The sequence below is a fragment of the Sinohyriopsis cumingii genome, unplaced genomic scaffold (assembly GCF_028554795.1).
Source record: "Sinohyriopsis cumingii isolate HCF-2022 unplaced genomic scaffold, ASM2855479v2 utg000043l, whole genome shotgun sequence".
NCBI classification, from domain to species: Eukaryota; Metazoa; Mollusca; class Bivalvia; order Unionida; family Unionidae; genus Sinohyriopsis; species Sinohyriopsis cumingii.
The window spans coordinates 363,188-384,905 of record NW_028315864.1 but is presented as its reverse complement, the minus strand read 5'-3'; the positions used below and the strand labels follow the sequence as shown (position 1 = coordinate 384,905).

The 21,718-nt window shown below is 33.8% G+C and overlaps 1 protein-coding gene across 1 annotated transcript; it reads right to left on the bottom strand.

The window, feature by feature from the left end:
• Positions 1–17,621: 17,621 nt before the first annotated feature.
• On the bottom strand, positions 17,622–20,887 carry LOC149774983 (uncharacterized). The gene is made up of 3 exons (XM_089944568.1): positions 20,694–20,887; positions 19,725–19,951; positions 17,622–19,286 (listed from the first exon to the last, which is right to left on the bottom strand). Exons 2-3 carry the CDS (start codon positions 19,903–19,905, stop codon positions 18,256–18,258), a joined length of 1,212 nt encoding a protein of 403 aa, XP_089800694.1. The 5' UTR covers positions 19,906–19,951; positions 20,694–20,887; the 3' UTR covers positions 17,622–18,255.
• Between the last annotated feature and the right edge of the window lie 831 nt (positions 20,888–21,718).

Here is a 21,718-nt window from a genome sequence, read left to right as displayed (position 1 = left end):
TTATATTTGATTCAACCACTCTGATTGGTAAGCACAGGAGTTTTTATTTGCAATCGCATTATTATATTTGATTCAACCAGTCTGATTGGTAAGCACAGGAGTTTTTATTTGCAATCACATTATTATATTTGATTCAACCAGTCTGATTGGTAAGCACAGGAGTTTTTATTTGCAATCACATTATTATATTTGATTCAACCACTCTGATTGGTAAGCACAGAGGTCTTTATTTGCAATCGCATTATTATATTTGATTCAACCACTCTGATTGGTAAGCACGGGAGTTTTTATTTGCAATCGCATTATTATATTTGATTCAACTGGAGCAGATTGGGAGTGTTTGAAAGTTTGAAGAAACAAGTTTGACATAGCACATTTATGGTTGTTGTGGGTTTTGTGGTAATTCTTAGGTGAGTTTGGATTTTTGTAACCAATGAGGTGTATTACCTGCATGTATTACCTGTATGCCTGAAGCTCTACCAAATAGCTTCATTTCATGTGCATATGTTTCTCTCTCAGAACGTTTTGTTTGGGTGTTATCAAAGTTGGAGAGACCATTAGTTGCTTTATGAGTGAAATTTTTACATATATTGATTTTATAACAACTCCATCGTACACAGCAGAAGGCGACAAGGGTTTTTCTCTTTAAAAGTAGTTCCTAATGTGTGGACAATATGACTGAGACAGCCAGACTGAGATAACAATTATATGGTTTGCAGATCAGGTAGATTACTCAGTTATTTGAGTGAAAGCTCATTATCTCAGACCCTATTTCAACTGTATGTTTGAAAATCCCAAGATGCATCCACATATCAATTTTCAAAAGTTTCATGTACACTGGTGAGAACTGGCATATAGATACAGCTTAGATTAGAATATCTCAGCTATACCAAAACTAGTTCAAAATGGTCTAATTTGCACACATGAGTGCTTTTTTGCATTTGTAGCTGTTCATTCTTTATACCACAGTAGTTTGGACTTTATAATACCTACACTTGTGAAAAATATTCACTCATCCATACCAAAACAAGATCAGTTTGACCCATTTTTATTGTTGAGTGTCGTTTCTATTTCAGTTCATTATGCACTCAATATCTTGGACCAAAATTTATCTAAATGAAAATTTGTATGTTGATGCATCTTGATGAAAATATTTCAGCCATACCAAAATTAGGTCAGTACATCCTGATTTTCATGCTGCATTGATTTTTGTATTCTCATGAATATTGGTATGTATTAGCTTCTCAGTGAAAGTAACTTAACCATGCAAAACTAGGTCAGTATGTCCTAATTTTCATGTTTGAATGATTGTTTAATTTTCAGACATTTTTACATTACATCCAGAATATCTTGGGAACTTATTTCACTAACACACATGAAAATTTGGTATATGGACATAACTTGAGTAATTTGACCATGCAAAAACTAGGCCATTGTGACTATGTATTAACAATTGAGTGACCTTTTTTACACTCTGTTTATTATATCCCCTATTCACTAATATTAATATGCCAGGTTTACTAATTTTAACAAAAATTGCACAGTGGATGCATATTTTGGTTGAATAATCCTTCCGTATCAAAACTGGGTAATTATGAATTAATTTGTATGCCTGGGTGACATTTATGTTTTCAGCTATCCATTTGTTACACTCAGTATCTCAGTCTCTATGTCACCTACACATGAAACATAGCATGTTATGGCACATCAGGAAGGTCAACTCAACCATAACAAAACTGTATCACTTTAACCTAATTTTCAGACTTGAAAATTAAAGTCACCTCTTGTATTGTCTTCTAAACTAGTTTCTATAGTGGTGGCTGGTCTAAATTTGCACATGTTTGTGATGTGATGTGATCCATGCTTATGAGTAAATACTTTGTTTTCTTTGAAGATTAAATAATGTAAGGTTAGAAGCTTTACAAGTACAGTAAAACTCTTAAGCCCAAAGCATAGGGGTCATGAATTTGTGGTTTAAGATTTCATTTGTTATGAAAAGAAAAGTGATGCAGAAAATTGAAATAATTGATGTTTCAAATTATGAAAGTGTACTGCACTTTGTGTCTATCCTGCTGGGGATTGTTCTTATGTTTTTATTTCCCAAGGGAGAGAGTCCTTATAGTCACTGTTAATTTATAAGGTATTAAAATAAATATAAACATATTCATAATACCATATCATAAATTTCTAAATGTAATTTATATATTTGAATCAGCCAATAAAAGGTACATAATAAGGACTATTACAAGTGTTTATACAGTTTTAAAATGCAGATCATTGCTTTAGAAATATAAATATCTTTTATTCATAGCAAGAAAGTTAATATTTTTGGTGCGTTCCAAGCCTAATATCCATACAGTTGTGCCTAGTAGAAAGAAATAGATAAGATAGATAAGATTTTAAATTCTGGTAGCAGAATTCATTGTGAAAATCTGGTTGGGCAAGAAATTTAATTGATTATTCAGTACTCAAATTGATTAGACCTTTCTTAAATACAGCATATCACTTCATTTACCTCAATGAGGCAGAATCTTATGATGTTTCTGCATGTATGAATAATTTAGAGCATATTTGTTTGAAAATAGTTGTTTTAACGTGTATGATATTTCCTTAATGTGATATTTATGGTAATCTATTAAGTAATTTTTTGTCATGTTTGGTTGGTATCATATGTTTACGAAGTGATGCCATACAAGTGCTACTGATGTACAATTATTTGTTGTCAATGGCAAACACTCATGCATGGCATCAATTTCCTGTGATATAGTGTATGTATTTCTCAGTATATGAGAAAGTTCTAACTTTCATTTATTACTAGACTCAAAAATGAAAAACAAAACAAAACAATTTTCATCATTAATATTCTCTTTTGTAGTCTGCTGCTTTTTATTTGTATGCCATTTGTTTATACCACTAATGATCCCACCACTTGATAGATATATGATTTAGTTAAACTTTGATCTCTTAAATTGATAATTTAGAAGAATGAGGTTATGATATCAGTGATATGTGCCTGCATACTGCAATGGGTCTGCACAGACAGAATGAAGTGTGCTCATTATTCTATCACACATGTCAACATGTAGTGTTAAAATATGATCCTAGACAAAATAATAGTCTGAGCATTTCTTGCACAATACATTTTTCATCTTCTGCTTCTTTTTCTTCTTTATATATATATCTAGTCATGTTGGTATATGGACTGGTGTGTTGAGGAAAGACAATGTTTGCTCTTTACCTTGAGTTCCATGCTCAAGCAAGTTTTTAGAAGAGAGGGTCTGATTGGATCAATAATCTAATGGAAATAAATAGGTTATAATATACTGAGAGACTTAAAAAAAAAAAACTAGTAACAGATAATTCTTTGACAGCTTAACACATTCCCATCATTTATATCTGCTTTTCTTCTGGTCTGTGATGACATGTGTTGGGCATTGTTTGTATTTCTAAATTCTGTCAGTATTCTTAATGCATCATTTATGGTTAAAGCACTTTGTGCTTTTTTTTTTAAAACTGCCAATATTTTCTGATCCCACCAATTTTGAAATGTAATTTTGTCAGTTGCATATCAAACATATTTAGTTAATGCATTGTATTGTGGTACAGTAGTACATGAAAGATCTATCATTCCAAAGTAATTAAAGTATCTTGCCCAGAGATACCACACATTTACTTTTCCAGACTGATCCAATGGCTGTCTTTGGACTTGCACCGTTCTGTGAATGAGTCTGACATACTAACTTTTGAACCCCTGTAGGTGTCACAGTATGATTATTAAATTACGCTTAGTGTTTTGCTACTCTATGGTCTTAGACTGTGACAAAACAAGAGTGACAATCAACAAGTTTTGTAAAATTGAACAAATAATTTGTTTCTCCAGAATACAAAGTGGAAATTTACAAATAACTTATTATTGTGAGCTAAATCTCAAATAGTCCTAAAGGTTCTATCACAAGTCCAAAAGTATGGATTATTCTAATTGAATTCCAGTGGTGTTCCAAATGAATTCCAATTTCTAATGTGCTGATGTGCCAGTAGTCTTAAATGTGTTAATGTTCCAACTTTCTTTATGTATCACAATGATGTAATCCAAAATGTCTTTAAATGAATTCACAATAATCCCACAATAGTGATTAAGTCCTGCAGTCAAAGATCACTTTGTAATTCTACTGAATAATTTAAATAAATAAATCCTCAAATATTCACTGAAATGCAACTCAGATTGATTCATTAAGACTGATGTTAAGATATGAAGTGAGTAATTCTGATATAATCAATCATAATATAAAAACATGAGACACAATTTGAGGACCAGGATGAGGGACAACTTAATGTAAATTTCCATCAATCTGTAAAGAAAGTTTGTTTCTAGAAATTTTTTTGGTCAGAATCAAGGCTGTGTCTAGAACTCAGACCAAGAAAACATGTTTGCCATATATGTAGGTCCAACTCCTACACTTGTGTCTTTAAATTCACACTTCTTGTATCCATCAGATTTAAGCAACACATACATTATTTGGATGCATTTAGAAGGTGAATTACCTCTTACACATAGGTAAACCTTTTAAAGATTTCATCTGTTGAGGTCCAATTTTGACAGTTGTTTCCATTTTTTCATTAATTTTAAATCAAAATTACAGGATATCCATGTTAATTAGCATACATTCTTGCATCTAGGGCATGGGAATGCAGGGTTTCCATTTTTCATAGCCTTCATGCAAATTAAACCACAAGAGGCATGCCAGTCTTGAAGTTTAAATGTGATACATTTCTCTGTCCATTGTATAATGCACCTTTTATGTATTGGGCTTTTGCATACATGTTGCTAAAATATACATGTCAGTGACACAACTCATATCTGAAACATTTTATAATACATATGACTTAAAAGTAAGAATCAAAAGAGTTCCAACATACTAGCAATCCGATTGGATAAAGTAGACATAGTCCGTTTACATTGTACATTCATGGTTAAACCCAAAGTAAGCAAGTCGAAAAATGTTGAAGAATCAGACTTGTTTTTCCTTTTTTTGTAAGACATTACTAAGAACAGTTTTTTGAAAGTTCCAAAGTTCCAGCTCTGAGGATGGTGATTTTTGTTATTTCAAATCAGGCATCAGGATCTTATTCTGGGAAAGACGGTTGCAGTCCCCCAGCAACTGTGACTGCTGCCATTGAAAAAATGGGAAATATGACCTTATCTTTAAAGCAAAGTGTGCAATGACCATTTCTACCAAAATAACAAAGGAATAATAGTGATGTACATGTCAAGCATAACCAGAATAGCTTAACCATGACAGGATGTGTGGATTACTGAACTGTTAATGTTACAAGATAGTAAGTAACTGCTTATATAATGAGCAAATATATAATGTATGTAAGGAGGTGAAATAGTAAAATATAACAAAGATGTGTACTGAGTAATAATGATTTTTATCAAATTTTGTTTGAACCCGTAAGTCATGAAACTATTTGGGTCACTTAATTTGCTAGTTTGGCCAGCTTCTAGTAATATTGGGAAGTTGAGGCCTATTGTAAAAATCCTAGGAGTAACACTGTATCATAGCTCAGGAAGCTTTCAGTATATTCTGATACAGTTTGATAAGAACATTGTCTCATACACCTGGCAGTGCCTCTTATGCGCTTGTCTCATCAGGTCTGTTTTGGATAGAGTTATTGCCCTTTGCAATAAACTTGATGTCTTCGTAGGGGATGTTATTTGCAACTCACATAGCTCAAGAACCCTTCAGCATAATCTAAGGGAACTCACGAGGACATTGTCTATTTTACCTAGATGTGCCTTGCATGGGTTTTGTCTCATCTACATCATTTCGGAGAGAGTTGTGGCACATGTAAATCAACTTTATATATTTTAAATGAGATGTTGTATGTAATCAAAATATTTCATGAATCAATTAAAATAATCTGTTGCAATTTTATGTAAACTTTGTTTTTAATAGACATAAATGTCTCTTTAATTGGTTTTGTCTCTTTTATGACAATTTGGACCAAGTTGTCTAGTCTATCTTGTTATCAACCTCATAATCTTAAAATGGAATATTGCACTCATGAGTTGGATTTCAAGTATTCCATGTATTCATTCAGAGGAGTTGTGGCAAAAGAAAATGCATCTTCTTCAAGCTTTGCTTTAACAACACAAAGTCCACTGTGCTAATAGCTCCAGTTTGATCTTGTAAACATATCTAAAGTGGTGTTGTGAATATCTGTTAATGTTGGTTAATGTTGCATAATATTTGACAAGAATATACATGTATTGATAAGAATAGCTGTGTCTATTTATGCCTAGGATAGTGATATATTTTGAGATACAGTGTTTTATTTATACAAGCAAGCAGTGTTACAGTGCAATTGGTAGATTTAATTGCTCTCATTTTTATGAAAATTGCAATCAAAAAAATAACCTAATTATGTGTTTGTATATTTTAAAGGTTATGGGACTGAGTTAAAAATGTTTTATTATAATAATAAGGCTCTTGAATGTTCACATACTTAATTATAAGCTCAGATGTAAAATTCTGGAGATAATATTTAATATGTGCAAGATTGAACAAGACAGCAAGAGATCTTTCTAAATATGAAATCAACCACCATTAGTCTATGGATTGGGAATCTTTATAAATTGTAAAAATATCCATCAAAGAAAAACAAAAATTTCCAGGACAGGATATGAGTGGAGATATTTCTGATATTGAATCTATTTTAAACTAAACAAGCAACAAATTATGAGTAAAAATTCTAAATATTGTTTCATATAACATTATATTGCTACACAGTGAAACTCACTATAGTACATGTACTTATATAACCTCCCATTTGTTTGTACCTCCTAATGATTTTAAAAATGAAAAGCATCAAGGGTTTTATAAAATGCACTAAACTTAGTCATTTCATATGTTGATTTATAATTTCTAACCTATTTCCTAGGGGTCCCTAACACTGTCCGATTATTGGCCTTACAATGTAAGCAAGGAGGCAGACTGCTCGCTGTCCATTTCTTGTTTCTAGAATAGTCTATTTTATAAAAAACTGTGTCATTTGTGTCCAGTATTTGCAGTGTCTTGTTTTAATATTTCTAAAACAAAATATGAACATATAGGAGGAACTCTTGTATACATGTGTTCAAAGAAATGTAAATCCAATATTTACAAAATCACTGAGTTTTTCAAAGATGGTGAACTACATCACATCTGTAGCTTGAAAATGGACTGATGCAGGCAAATATGGCAGCCATGATGCTAAGGAAACTCCATTTTGATTCAAAATGCCAACAAGTTGGCAAGGTTTGGGTCCCCCTGGCAACAATCAAGTTTGAACTTAGAAATGAGTGTATGAAGTGGTTACGTTTTGTGCATTTTTGAATGTATTTGATGCTTTCTGGGTTTTCTTTTATGCTTTGTTTTTTTAAAATCAGTAGGGTACAAACAAATTGGATAGTGTGAGAATACTATAGAAATCCAATCTCCCTTACATCAGTGATGGAGATTGGTAAAAATTAGGTCACAATGCTGGAGATATATAATATTTGTATTTTGAAATTTCTGTTCAGTACATGTAAAAAAAAGCAGTAAATATTAGTGCGTAAAAAAATATCTTGTGAGGTGATGCTCCAACATTGCATTTATTTGTTCAGCTGGAAATATTTCAGGGACAGAGACAGAAGTATTGTTCCTCATTCATTCATTTTTAATGGCACTTTTAATATATTATTGGGTATATCATTTGGCAAGGATGCATGAAGACAACCAGCCCGAGTTGGCCTGGGCAGGTAACAAACTCACTCCCTTGGATTATGAGTTTGATGCTAACCACTGCTTATTGGTGATTTGACAAAATTATATGACATTTTGTACATACAGTAAAACCTCTCTTGAAAGACCACTACTGTGTGAGACCACCTGTCTTGAGAAACCATATTCTCAATGCAGATTTATTGATTATATAATGTTATGACCTGTTATGAGTGACCACCTGTATTGAGAGACCATATTTTTGGCAGAAGGGGTGGTCTTTCAGGACGAATTCTACTGTGCTAAAAAAAAAAATATTTTACAAAAAAGAAATGACTTCAGCAGACAATAAAGAATTGGTATATAGTTGAAGCTCTTCATATGTACTTACAAAGGCATTTTTAAGGTAAGAAATTTGGCAATGTTTCATTGGTTTTAAATGTCTACTTTGTATCACACGTTAGATTTGTTTTTATCTAAAAAAATACCTGGAAATTTCTATCTGTAATGTTTTATGAAAACAAAATTAAATCAAATTGCTTGTATAGGATTTTCAATATCAAACACGTGTATTAAAAAGGTACAGAAGATGTCAGTTTATATTACAGACTTGTTGTTTATTGTTGTTATACTCTTTCTTGGTGTTATATTTATTTAATGTTTTCCATCTTAATGTCTTTTTTTGTCTAATGATCTGTTGATAAATTAAAACTATTTTCCTTGAATGCGTTTTTGCTAGTTTCTTTCTGTCTATCTATCTATCTATCTGTATGTGTGTCTGCCCTTCCATCCAGCCATCTGTCCATTTATTTATCTAGGAATAAACTGAAAATGAACAGTGCACAACTAATTTTCAACTGTCACAAAAGTTTTGTCAAAAGGCAAAACCAGAACAGACAAACAAGACCAAACATAAACACGAATAAAAACATTTAAATTTACAAACATTTAAATTTACAAACATTTAATGGTTATGGGTCTAATATATAAGTATATCCACAATTTTAAGAAATTAATTTGCCTTTGACAAAGACTCAGTGAGTGTTGAAAGCACAATATTAGCAAAAAACTAGATCTGTGTTGTCCTTTTTCAGTTTGTTGCTTTTATCTTACTTAATCCCAGATACACAAGTGTGATCCCCTACTGGATCCAGTACACTTCAAAGAACTGTTAATTACCATATAATCTGTATTATATATATATATGCATGCTTTGTATGTCCTTAGTTCAAATATTGTCCTTCTGACTGTGTAACAGATGTTTATCACAGACACTGTGTGGACTTGAACAGCAACTGGCCTGGCAATTTTAGAACAATTTGTGTAGTGGTTTTGTAATACATGTAGAAAAATGTTTTGTCACAAGGATAGATTAAATGGGTTTTGGATCAGTTAAGAGACAAAGATCAGTCACATAATAAATGTGAAATCACCTTATTGTACTGTAATCTGGTATAACAAGGATTGATCCCATATATGGTATTTCTTCAAGTCTGCCATAGAAGCCCATTACTTTCTACAGCAAACCCATGGTTCGAACCAAAATTCTGGGTCAAATACAGAAATACACACAAACTATAATACAGACAATTATGGCATGTTTTTGAACAAGCATCATAATACATATTATGTGTACACATGAAATGGTGCTGGTTTAACATTAAAACTGTCCTACATTAGAATGATTACATGGAATTGCATGGTAACCAAGTTAATACACAGCAATAATCACACAGGATAATAAGAAGCGTGAACCCTTCTCATTATGTCCTATGTACAACCTACATAATTCAATCCAGCTTATAAATTTCTGATGAACATCTGATTATCCTGAACAAAGTAATATAAAATTGTGTTGTGTGAATTTTATTTTGACCTATTGGAGAATTAAGAATCATTCTTAATCTTTCTCATGTAACAAACTACTTTCTTAAACACAAATGAAAGAAAAGGAAAGATGCACATAACTATTGGATATCTATATAGCTGAATGGATGCTACAGTAATGGCTCAGACAAGCAATGTAACAAAGTATCAATGCAAAGTGTCAACACTGCAAAATTAGAACTCTATATAATGGGCAGGGACCATGGACAGTAAACATGAAATAAATGAGCTTTTTCTGCCAGCAATCTATACATGCCACAGTAAGCTGGTCAACCAAGTGAGTGAAACTATATGTCATAGTCTTCTGATGGATATAAACATACACCATGACTAATGTTGTATGTGGCAAGTAAGATTCATCTATACATATATTTACTTTCCAGTACAAAACAGTTGCAGTCTGGTGTATGCAATTTCATGAAAGGCTCCAAATCTCTAAAGTATTGTCAGAAAATGAAGTACAGAATTTAGTGGGAATCATTTAGACAAGCCAGAAATGAATTCACAGACTACAGCTGAACCACATCCCATTTATAGCCCAGCAGTTTAAGGTGCATGAAAGTCTGATTCTAAAAGCAAACCTTAACTGAAATTACTGAAGCATCAAGTATCAAGCATTTTTTTGTCAGGATTCTACATGTTCCCTTATATAATCTCCTGACCAGACGCATGGGGCATTAGATTAAAATTATTGTCCATCCTGATCTTTACTTGTGTTCTTTTATGTAGACACAACATGCACAAACACAAACACATAAAGATACATAGACTCACAAATATTGTACAAAAAGAACCACTCATTTACAAACCCTGAGGTCTTTTACATTGCCTGTTTGTTTGTTTGATGTGAAAGTAAAGAATAACTAAGAAATCAAACCAAAGTTTGGCAAAAGGGTCCATTTTTCTTAGACCCCTCACTTCTGTTATTGACTTTGGCAACATTATTCCAGCCTCCTGTACGATAAAACACTTTTTATAATACATGAAATTTGGGATTTTTGTTGAACGTGACATGTATGCAACTTTTTTTGCAAACAAAATTCTAAACTTGATAAGATCATCAAAGTTTTAATTTCCTCTAAAGACATCTTTTAAGTAATTAAAAATTTTTAATTGTAAGTTTGGATTCATTCCACAAATAATTTCAACATTTTTCAGTACCATAACTGAACAGTCACAGAAAAAGTGCTCAGTTTGTGCCATTCCCTCCTTACAGAAGGTGCTTTTATCATTATTACTTCAATTAATCTTTTCAAAAACTTGGATTGTTGCAATATTTCTATGTAGAAATCTAAAATTAAAGCTAATCAGTCTTGTATCTTTTGTACAAAGTTTAGTCAAAACTAGAGTTGGTCCATTCACTGATGCCAAATGCACACCCTAGCTGCCTGGACCAAGTTTCTTTTTTGCCATTAATCTTTTGTATCTTGGTTTTTATTAGATCTTTATCTGTAAATTTATTCTTTGCTCGTACCCTAAGAAGTTAAGTTTTATTGAGTATTACATGCAAAGTATTTCCACTAAAAAAAAAACTTTTTAAAGGCATTAAAAAAATTGTGGTTATAGGACCTGATTTGGGTAGGCTTGTGTTGTACTGCCCAATCAACATACATAACAAAGCTGCATATTTCAGTGGCTAATAAAAAACAACAAATAACTCAGTTTACAATGCAGATAACTACTTTTGTAAGTTATAGTCGGTTACTGCATGTCAAACATGAGCTCATTAGATTTATTGGTCAGATATTGACCTGTTGCTTGGTGCAGCAATGGGGCACGTCTCTTTGTGCACCTGTACTGAGTAGCATTTCATTTTCTGACTAGAGATACAGTACAAAGAATGGCAAACTGTTGTTGTTTTAAAAGATTGGCCCAGCCTGGTATGTTTATTGCTTCTCAAGTTTTTGAACTCCTGCCAACTTTAGTTTTAACCCTTGACACTGTGATGACAGATTGTGATACTCGTTTACTCAGCTTCATGTTTTTGATGTTGCTTTAAGAAATAGTGATTACAGCTTTCTTGGCTGTACAAAAATAGTTGGATAGCTGACATTTATAGCTTTTTGAAGTTAAATTAAGCTTATGCATTTTTGAATGCATTGTTGTATTTTATTACATGTGCTTGCAAAATTGGAGCAATTATCAATGGTAGGACAATTGTTATTTTTCTCATTCTGCCATTAATCACTATGTTTTTGTTCCTTTCATACCAAACTTTTTTGTACTTCTTTTCCACTTTCTGTCAATCTTGCTGATAAGAATTGTTACAAAGTGCATCTTCTGTTTTAACTTTTATTTTACATTTTGTATATTGTTTGTGTTGGCCTTGCTTATTACTTTCTTCTTTAATCATGTAGTATTATTTCAGAATGTATTAATACTATATAGAAATGCACAGTGTTTTTATTTTTGGCAAGTGCATGTATGATAGAATGATGGAATGTTATTGGTGACTTTTCTTAACTTTGAATACAAGAATCAGTCTGTACCATTTTTGTGACTGTGTGCCCCCAACTCCCAACACAAATGTGATAATGATAACTAGATTGGTTTACAGTAAAATTTGATCAGAATATTAGGATTTATCCATGGCAACGGATCACATGAAATACATGCCACCAGTGCAAGAAAGTGGCGTTATACTTGCCAAGATGCATCTACCTATCAATTGATTGACACTGTTGCTAACATTGCCAAGAAAATGGCTGACATGCAAAAGAAAAACTCACTGATATATGAAAGCTAGGTCACAGAACACAACTGAACCACCTGCCATTTTGTATGACCTGGTAGTTCATTGTGCATGAGAGGCTGACTCTACAAGCAAATTTTGACTAAAGTCAAATGTTGCTTAGTGACATACATTAAGGTTGTCTTGTACTGATCAAGACAAAGTGATGTTGCACAAACAAAAACACATTCAAGTAGCATCATGTCTGAGAAACTGAAGTGTGAAATTCAGTTCACAATTACCAAATCTTGGTAAGATGGTGTATTACTTACCCAGACACATTTGGTATAATAAGCTGCATGCCTGGGGCTAGCAAATACTGAGAAACCGACCTAATTACAGAAGTTAGCCATGGTGTGACAGGCAGGCAGATAGATGTACAGATTTATGAGCAGGTCAAACAGTTTGTGCCCTTCTGCAGCAGAGCATAAACATATCAGTTTCATAGTTAAATTGAACCTAAATTGAAAGTACATGATGTAAGCCCTACACCCTGATACACCAATGTTAGCTACAACATTATTTGCCTCATTATGACATGGGCCCTAATATAATGTACATGGTCATGGATGCCATTATATTCACTGAATTCTATTTTTGTTTCTGCACAACAATTCCCTTTATTATCTGGATTCGAACTCTGATTGTTGGACCCACCCACTTTCATTTCTGAACAATAACTTAATTATTGTGTTTCAAACTATGGTCTACAATTGGATACTGATGACACAATGGTTGAGTTTGTCAGCACAATACAGCAGTCACGGGATTTCAAACTAATTTGGCACATTGCCTGATACTGATGACACCATGGTTGAGTTTGTCAGCACAATATGGCAGTCATGGGAATTCAAACTAATTTGGTATATTGCCTGATACTGATGACACCATGGTTGAGTTTGTCAGCACAATACAGCAGTCATGGGATTTCAAACTAATTTGGTATATTGCCTGATACTGATGACACCATGGTTGAGTTTGTCAGCACAATACAGCAGTCATGGGAATTCAAACTAATTTGGTATATTGCCTGATACTGACGACACCATGTTTGAGTTTGTCAGCACAATACAACAGTCATGGGATTTCAAACTAATTTGGTATATTGCCTGATACTAACGACACCATGCTTGAGTTTGTCAGCACAATACAGCAGTCATTGATTTCAAACTAATTTGGCATATTGCCCGATACTGATGACACCATGGTTGAGTTTGTCAGCACAATATGGCAGTCATGGGATTTCAAACTAATTTGGTATATTGCCTGATACTGATGACACCATGGTTGAGTTTGTCAGCACAATACAGCAGTCATGGGAATTCAAACTAATTTGGTATATTGCCTGATACTGATGACACCATGGTTGAGTTTGTCAGCACAATACAGCAGTCATGGGATTTCGAACTAATTTGGCATATTGCCTGATACTGATGACACCATGGTTGAGTTTGTCAGCACAATACGGCAGTCATGGGAATTCAAACTAATTTGGTATATTGCCTGATACTGATGACACCGTGGTTGAGTTTGTCAGCACAATACAGCAGTCATGGGAATTCAAACTAATTTGGTATATAGCTTGATACTGATCCAGCTTTGGCCAAGTTCATTTGTCAGCCTTCTATGTCAATGTTTAGCGAACTACAGTCACTGATTATAAATCCAAGTTTAATTCCCACACAATAATTCCCTTTTTATTATTTGGTTTCTTCCAGATTTGGTACATTACTTGATATTGATGAGACCTGGGCTGGGTTTGACTGTTAGCAGTCTGTGTCATTTTTAGCTTAGTTAGAACCAAGAATTGTCACACTGCCCACTTTGAATTCTGCAGAATATCTACCCAATTTGTTTTTATATTTAGGCCATATGTTGTGTCACATAATTTTCAGTCACATTAGTGGTGTTTACCTCCCTTGATTGAATACCCACCCACTTCCATTTCCATGCAACCTCTCAGTTTACGATAAAGATTTCAAGCAAAATGTGTGGATTAGCCATATTGTCTGACCCATTCACTTTCAATTATGTGTCATTTAGCAGAGTTTGGTCACACTAATTGTCAGACTCACCCACTTTCATTTCTGTACATGAATGGCACTATTACTGGATTTTAAACATATTGGCTGACCCATTAACTTTCAATTCTCTGTCATTTAGCAGGGTTATGACACCCTAATTGTCAGACCCACCCACTTTCATTTCTGCACATTAATGACTCCCTTATTGGATTTTAAACAAATTTAGTAGGTAGCTTAATATTAATTAGACCAGTTGAGTTTGATTGCCAGTGCTTCTTTGGTACATTGTCATCATGCAACATTATATATTAGTAGGGCTATGACCTTGTACAGACTTGCAAACTTTCCTTTCTTTGCAAACTCATTTTATGATGATCACACTTTAGTTTGGTTTTATTTTTCAGTTTGATCTGCATGACCATTGAGCAGATTTGTATCCTATGATTATTGGACCCACCCCCTTTTTTCCCACGCTATAATTCCCTTATTACTGAATTTCAAGAACATTTCATCTGCAGGTCTATACTGATATACCCCCTACTTGTTGAATCTATTGACATTCATTTCTACCCAACAATTCAGTTCATTTCATTTGGATATAGACCACAATTTGGTATGGAGTTTGATATTATGGATACATAAACTCATTGTCAACATTCTGCCATCTGTAATCGTCTCCCTTTACAAATGTACCTTAATTCATTTACCATAACACCATCCTCATATGGCCTTTTCCTCTACAAAATTACACTCCCTCACCAGGGAACATCAACTCCTGGAATTTGCTCATTTCAAATGATGTACCACAGCACATAGTGACCTCAACTGAAACAGCTCCCTTTTAGGACTGCCCTGGTCGGTGTTATAGCAAAGGATGTGTGTAGTAATCATATATACCATTTGGAATTGTTCTGAAACCCAACTGTAATAGTATGCAGTGTTCTCATTTGTTGACCGCTCCGGTGGCCTAGTGGTTAGAGCGTCCGCCTCGGATGCGGGAGGTCGTGGGTTCGATCCCCGGCCGAGTCATACCAGAGACTTAAAAAATGGTACTAACAGTTGCCTCGCTTGGCGTTCAGCATTAAGAGGTTAGTGTTAGGACTGGTCGGCCTGGTGTCAGGATAATGTGTCTGGGTGGGACATCATGCTACATGTCTGCGGCATGATGCCCCAGTGCTAGACATCACTATAAACTGCCACATTGCAGACATCATAGCGATATGACTGAAAAATTGTTAAAGCTACGTTAAAAATCAAAATCACATCTCATTTGTTTAATTACTGCATTCACAACCTGCATGGCCTTGTCCAGGACTGTCCTGCCAGTATCCAATACTGGGTCTGCTTTTTGGATATAGCTTCAGGCATCCATTTGAAAAAATCCTATGGAGAACTCAGCTGCACAAACTTTATTTAAATTTCAGTTTAGACACAATTCAAGGGTTTCGTAATCAGAATGACAGGAGCATCAACAATCTCTCCAATGTATAAATATGTATATATATATATATATATATATATATATATATATATATATATATATATATATATATATATATATATATATATAGTGAGAATTGTTTTTAACAAAACCTTAATAAAATGGCTGATTGTTTCAATGCTGCAACAGCTTAATGAAAAACCTAGCTTTTCCTTGAAAGTAGGCTCAACATGCAGGTATGCATAGAAAATTTTATTGCAAGGATTCAATTATGCATTAAATAGCCAATATTGCTTGTCAAAAGGAGTTATATTCTTTGACTACTTTAGTTGCTGAGGATGATAGCTACATCCCAGATATAAACTGAGATGAAAACCTGGTCTGTATCATTGTCTTTTCTCTATAGCTACGTCAAGATTAAAAGGAAAATTCTTACATGTAAATGCTATTTGTCCAGTCTAAAACATGAATCTCAGAAAACAAATACATACCAGAACTATCTTGATATTTGATTATTCTGAAAAAGCACAAGAAATGAACGAACAATAGGTTGTTCACAAGCTAAAACTATGATGCTCGACTTGATAAACAGGTGAAATATGTGAACTGTGCTCTGATAGTGAGTAATAGTCAACCTTTTAGTGCAATACAGTTCAAAGTGCAATGCAGCAGAAGATATCTATACTGTAGTTAATTTTCCCCGCATCTCAAGTTTAATTCCCTGCATCAATACTGTGGTGATCCAGTTATGAACAGACTTGTCAGGTAACGTCCTTGGTCATGCGGTACATGATGATTCTGCCTTTTGATGGGCATTCTCCCCATTGTAAGAAGATAAAAGCAATGAGTAAGATTGCCTGGACAGCCAAAATTATTCTAAAAATTACATCTGGGGCGATGTTCATCAAGAGGGTTTTGCAAACATGGTTGAAGCTGTAAAAATAAATTTTGTGTGCATAGGCAAATAGCCAGGTTGGAGATATGTACTGGGTGCTGATGCCAATCTCTGGAAAATGAGTAAATGAGCAACAGGAGAAATGATCACTAAATCCTTGATTATAAATGCCATCACATCACTATTATTTCTTCTTTAGGGAATGAAGAGAATGACATAAACCTAAAATAAAAATAGCTTTTCAGGTGTGCCATTTGATCCTTTTCTGGCCTGCTGCTCAATGTTTCTGTCCAAAAACAAATAAAGCATATTTATGGATTTTTATTTCAAATGTTGCAACCAGTCTTGTTTTTGCTTTGTTGATAAGTAACAGTAATAGAATTTATATATATCAAAGTTTAATATTTTCCCCAACATTTCTAATCAAGCACTGGACACAGACTAGAAAGCGAGATAAAATAATGACTACCACTGCATACTATTCACTAATTTGATCAACTTTTAACTGACAGCAAGTTACATCAAAAATACAATTATATAGTATGTGCATGTCTATCATTATTGTAATACTAACAAGCTCTTTTCTGAAAGGTACAAAATAAGTTGTACAATCACCTTTGGTAAATGTAGTAAGAAAAAAACGAGATTACTTATTAAAACCAAATAACCACTTTTTGTCAGCTTCAATCCAGAAATATGTAGAGTTTCTTTTGGGCCATTGCAGAGAGGGGGAAAAAAAATTACAAAAAAATTTTAAAAAATTTGTGCACTTCTCTTTGACCAACACTGTGCTCTTACTGTGACAGTTTTTATTTGCAACTATCTGGCTTTGTGCACATACAATATATTATCTTTGATTTATCAAATGATTTAAATGAAAAGTCTTTAACAACTGTAACATTTCATAATTTAATGCAATACATGGTTGAAAGACAATGTAACTGGTTTATAAAATAATATACTTCCAAAAAAAAACACCAACAGTACCTTCTATTTAAGTGATGCACTTGTACATACATTAATAACAAAAATGTCAAACAATCAGGATGCAAAAGCTCTCTCACACACACACACACACACATCATGTCCACATCATAAATACTGCTATTCCATTTACCTCTAAAAATCACATCACACCCCAATACAACCAGTTTTGGGGTTCAATATAATTCTCAAAAATAAGAAAATTCAAAGAATTACTTCGGAGAAAACAAACTGTTAATAAAACAGTCACAATTTCATGATCATTAGAAAAAAATGACATTGAATATTGGATGGTTATTTCTGTTAATGACCCAATCTCAATTAATAAACCAATTTAGACATGGTATTTGACTCTGTGTGGTTCACTATGACACATCTTAACAAGCTCATTCAGCTAAACCATATTTTGCAGCATGGAACTGAAACAAATTGGAAAATCTTTTGGTCAGTTTTTTTTCTTCATCAAATCTCTTCAACTGCAATATTATACTTTTATATCAGTCTCAAACAGGCTGAACTGTTCTTCATCCATCTGGGATTGCTTTTCACACAATTTCTGATGCCAAGTCCACAGAGGCATTGATTCCTGACAATTCTGGTGGGTCAATATTACAATTGCACTTGCCCTCGATAGTTGCCACCCTATCATAATGGTTACCATTTGTATGGCACAGCGTTATAAAACAAGGATGGTAGGATATGTCCCCGGAGTAATGAAACATCGGAGTGAAGAGAAGCCATTTGTAGTTATCTCCACTTGGATCTGGGGACAATACATAGATGTCTCTCTGCAGCAGAGTTGCTGCAGCATAGATCTCAGTCTGCGTAGCCCATGTTCCAAGTTGCCTCATTTCCTGAATATGGTTTCTTATGCCTCCCTCATCCGAATCAAGATATGCCTCAAATTTCTTTGGATATTTTTTCATCACATCTACTACTGCCTCACGAATTTGCTTATGACATGACTCTGTTCCATACACCACTTTGCTCAATGCCCTGAAGAAACAGTTCCCATCGCCACGAATGTAATCAATCTGTCTGCCCGACTGCATCAACAACTCCCTCAGATAGGGATATATTGTATAGCCTGGGGTCTCATTGATCTCTTTCTCATTTTCTTCAAGTTTGTATTTCAAATCAGTTGATGAGCTTGATAATTCATCACATATATCTACATCATCTGACTTTTCTGTTTCTCTGTCTGGGGATGATCGCCTGTTATGATCTTGGACGAAAGAAATACTAAAAACTTTATCATTATTGTCTAAATTCCTTCTCCTAGATCCCTCTGCATAATTTGCATGCTGCAAATCCACATCTTTGCATATGACTTCATCTGTTGACTTGGAGGCATTCTCTCTTTCTAACAACGACTTGCCTGGTTGCTGCGTCACACTTTTCCGCCGCTTTCTATTGTTTGTTGATGCACTATTATTAAAGTCTAATTCAACTTCTTGTGGAGTCAAGATCTCAACATAGGAATCATCCTCATCATTATCTGAAAGCTCATAGTAGGCTTTTGTAGCATGTGCTTTGGTGTCTGCTCTCTCCACTTTAATTGGGATGGTTCTTGATTCTGCAACACAATCATTCAATCCATCAAACCAAACGATCAATCAAGTAAAAAAATAATTACGAAAATTTATTTGAAAGGTATCTTTATCTGGCTAGAAATGGCAACAAAATATGGCTCGTATCTATTAGGGAGATCCAGATCTGAACATCTGGTTCAACCATCCATATTTCCACCAGTGAGAACTGTTTCTTAAAAAAACAATAATTCATGTGAGACTAATGGGCAGAAATGTATTTAGCATGTAACAAAGAAACTTAAGTTCAAAAGTAATTGGGTATTTAACAGTCTTTGTATAAACCCCAGTCCAAGTACAATTAGTTTTGTCTGTATAATAGTTGCATTCGAAGGCAAAAAATGTTTCTTTTCTTGATCTGCCACTGTGCATGAGCAATATTTTCACAGATAAAATTTACATCTTATTAATCAGTTTTCACTTACCACCTAATCTGTAATGACGAGTTCTCTCTGAGTCATTACTTGTAGGCTCCCAATAATCACTAGACCAAGGGTGTGTTGTGTGTATTCTTCTGCGAGGTACATACTGCTGATGGTAGTATGAGTGCCAGTTTCGTGGATGAGTCCAGGACTCAAAGAAAAATGGACTAGTCTCAATTATCATGACTATCTGCACAATGAAAGAATGGTCAGAGCAAAACAGGTATCAACTGAAAAAAGAAAAGTAGGGGACATTAATATGTTTAATTAATATTCCAGTTTATGTGATAGCTGAACATTTATATTATCTAGTGCTCAAGTTTTTAATTAGAGTTTCCTCTTTACCACCTTATTTTTGATTTTGGAAATTTATGATGGGATGTATATAAATCTCCAAATATCAAACATTGGGTGGTAAGGGTCTGAGGAGATTAGCTTTTTTAATCATCCAGAAATCTATATTTACTACACAAATCGTACGTTACTGATCATCATTTAAATTTAATATTTTGGTCTGCAGTCAACTGTTAACAATGACTTTAAAACAACAAGTTCTACGTCGGGAAAGAAAAAAGGGCTGAAAACAACTTTCGATGTAATAACAGAAGATGAAATAATACATTAGGGTTTTCAATAACCTCTTTATCTTTCCTTCAACCTGACCGATAAAAGTAATGCAAACTGAAAGCGAGTTAAACATTAGTATAAACAATGAGTTACTTTATAAATAATGACAGCTGTTTAAATGAATTATACAGAAGTATCGTCTCAAATCCTCAAGACTACAAAGAACCTCCCAGTTCAAATGAATTAATTTTCCATAGACATCTCAGGATAACATTTACAGATGAAACTCTTATGTGCTAGGCGTAAAAACTTTTTAAATAGCAATTAAAGCGCTGTACAATCCACGGGTAACAATGTAAAATTACTATATGCATGAAGTTCATGTGATAGTCCGTCAAAGCTTACCTAAAAAAAATTCAACAGCTATGTCTCAGTCTCGAATATTCGCCTTATATACGCTTGGTGATTACTACATGCATAATATTGTCACCAAAATGAGAATGTGTCACTCTCAACATGTGAACATCTTAAATAGAGTTGACCCATTCCAGATGATTCACGAATTTTCCATCACGATCAACAACAAACCACGTGGTCGTTTGTTTACAATCTTACGCGTACCTAAAACAAGTAGGGGTGCAAACTTGGTCCGGAATGCAGCCTAGCAAATGACACATTGGGCAGTCCTAGTCACGTTGTCGTTGACGAGACAATTAACTGCGAGCAAGAAACTAAAAATGTAAATTAATGTTAATGCTGGATCGATCCTTATAATTTATATTCCTACCAAATTATGTTTTTACCACTAGACTATTGTTATGTACATGTCATTTGTATTGTGTGTTATTTTGTTGGGGGGGGGGGGGCTGTTAATTCATTATATGTTTGGATAGTTGTATTTCGGATTTGACAATATCCAAATCAAGTTCATCTTTTACTTGACCTGAATCAATGAGCTTGGTTTTGTAAACAAAACATTTATCTCAGTCTGAGTAAAGAACATTGGAAATTCCCCATGTAATGCTCGGTGTACATATTCATTACAAGAACATAAGTTATGATTTTAGTAACAGACCTTCTAATTATAAGTAACATTTTATCTTGTAGACATTCTGAGCCTTCCATAACGAAATTTCTCATTAGGCAATATTTTTTTCTTTCTTTTTTGCGTTTTTTGTGTGTTTTTCTTCAGAAAATGCTAATTATGGCCTGAGGTAAAGTAGAGGACTACATAATCTTGCTAATGTTTAATTAGTCATTCGTGCTATAAGATCTTTGCAGAATCGGTTGTATTTTTGTTATGACCAGTATTTATTTGGGCTGGAATTTATTTATTCAAATTATTGAATTCAAGTTATTCTTCTTGTCTTTCTTTACCCCTGTTTTAAAATAAATTTATATTCAATCGCTTAACCGGTTATGTCTTATTA

Bases quoted from the DNA above. Each gene is read 5' to 3' on its own strand.
- LOC149774983 (XM_089944568.1), bottom strand. From the start codon at position 19,905: ATGATAATTGAGACTAGTCCATTTTTCTTTGAGTCCTGGACTCATCCA. The intron at 19,287-19,724 runs GTAAGTGAAAAC...ATTGTGTTGCAG, and splicing joins TCGTCATTACAGATTAGGTG to AATCAAGAACCATCCCAATT.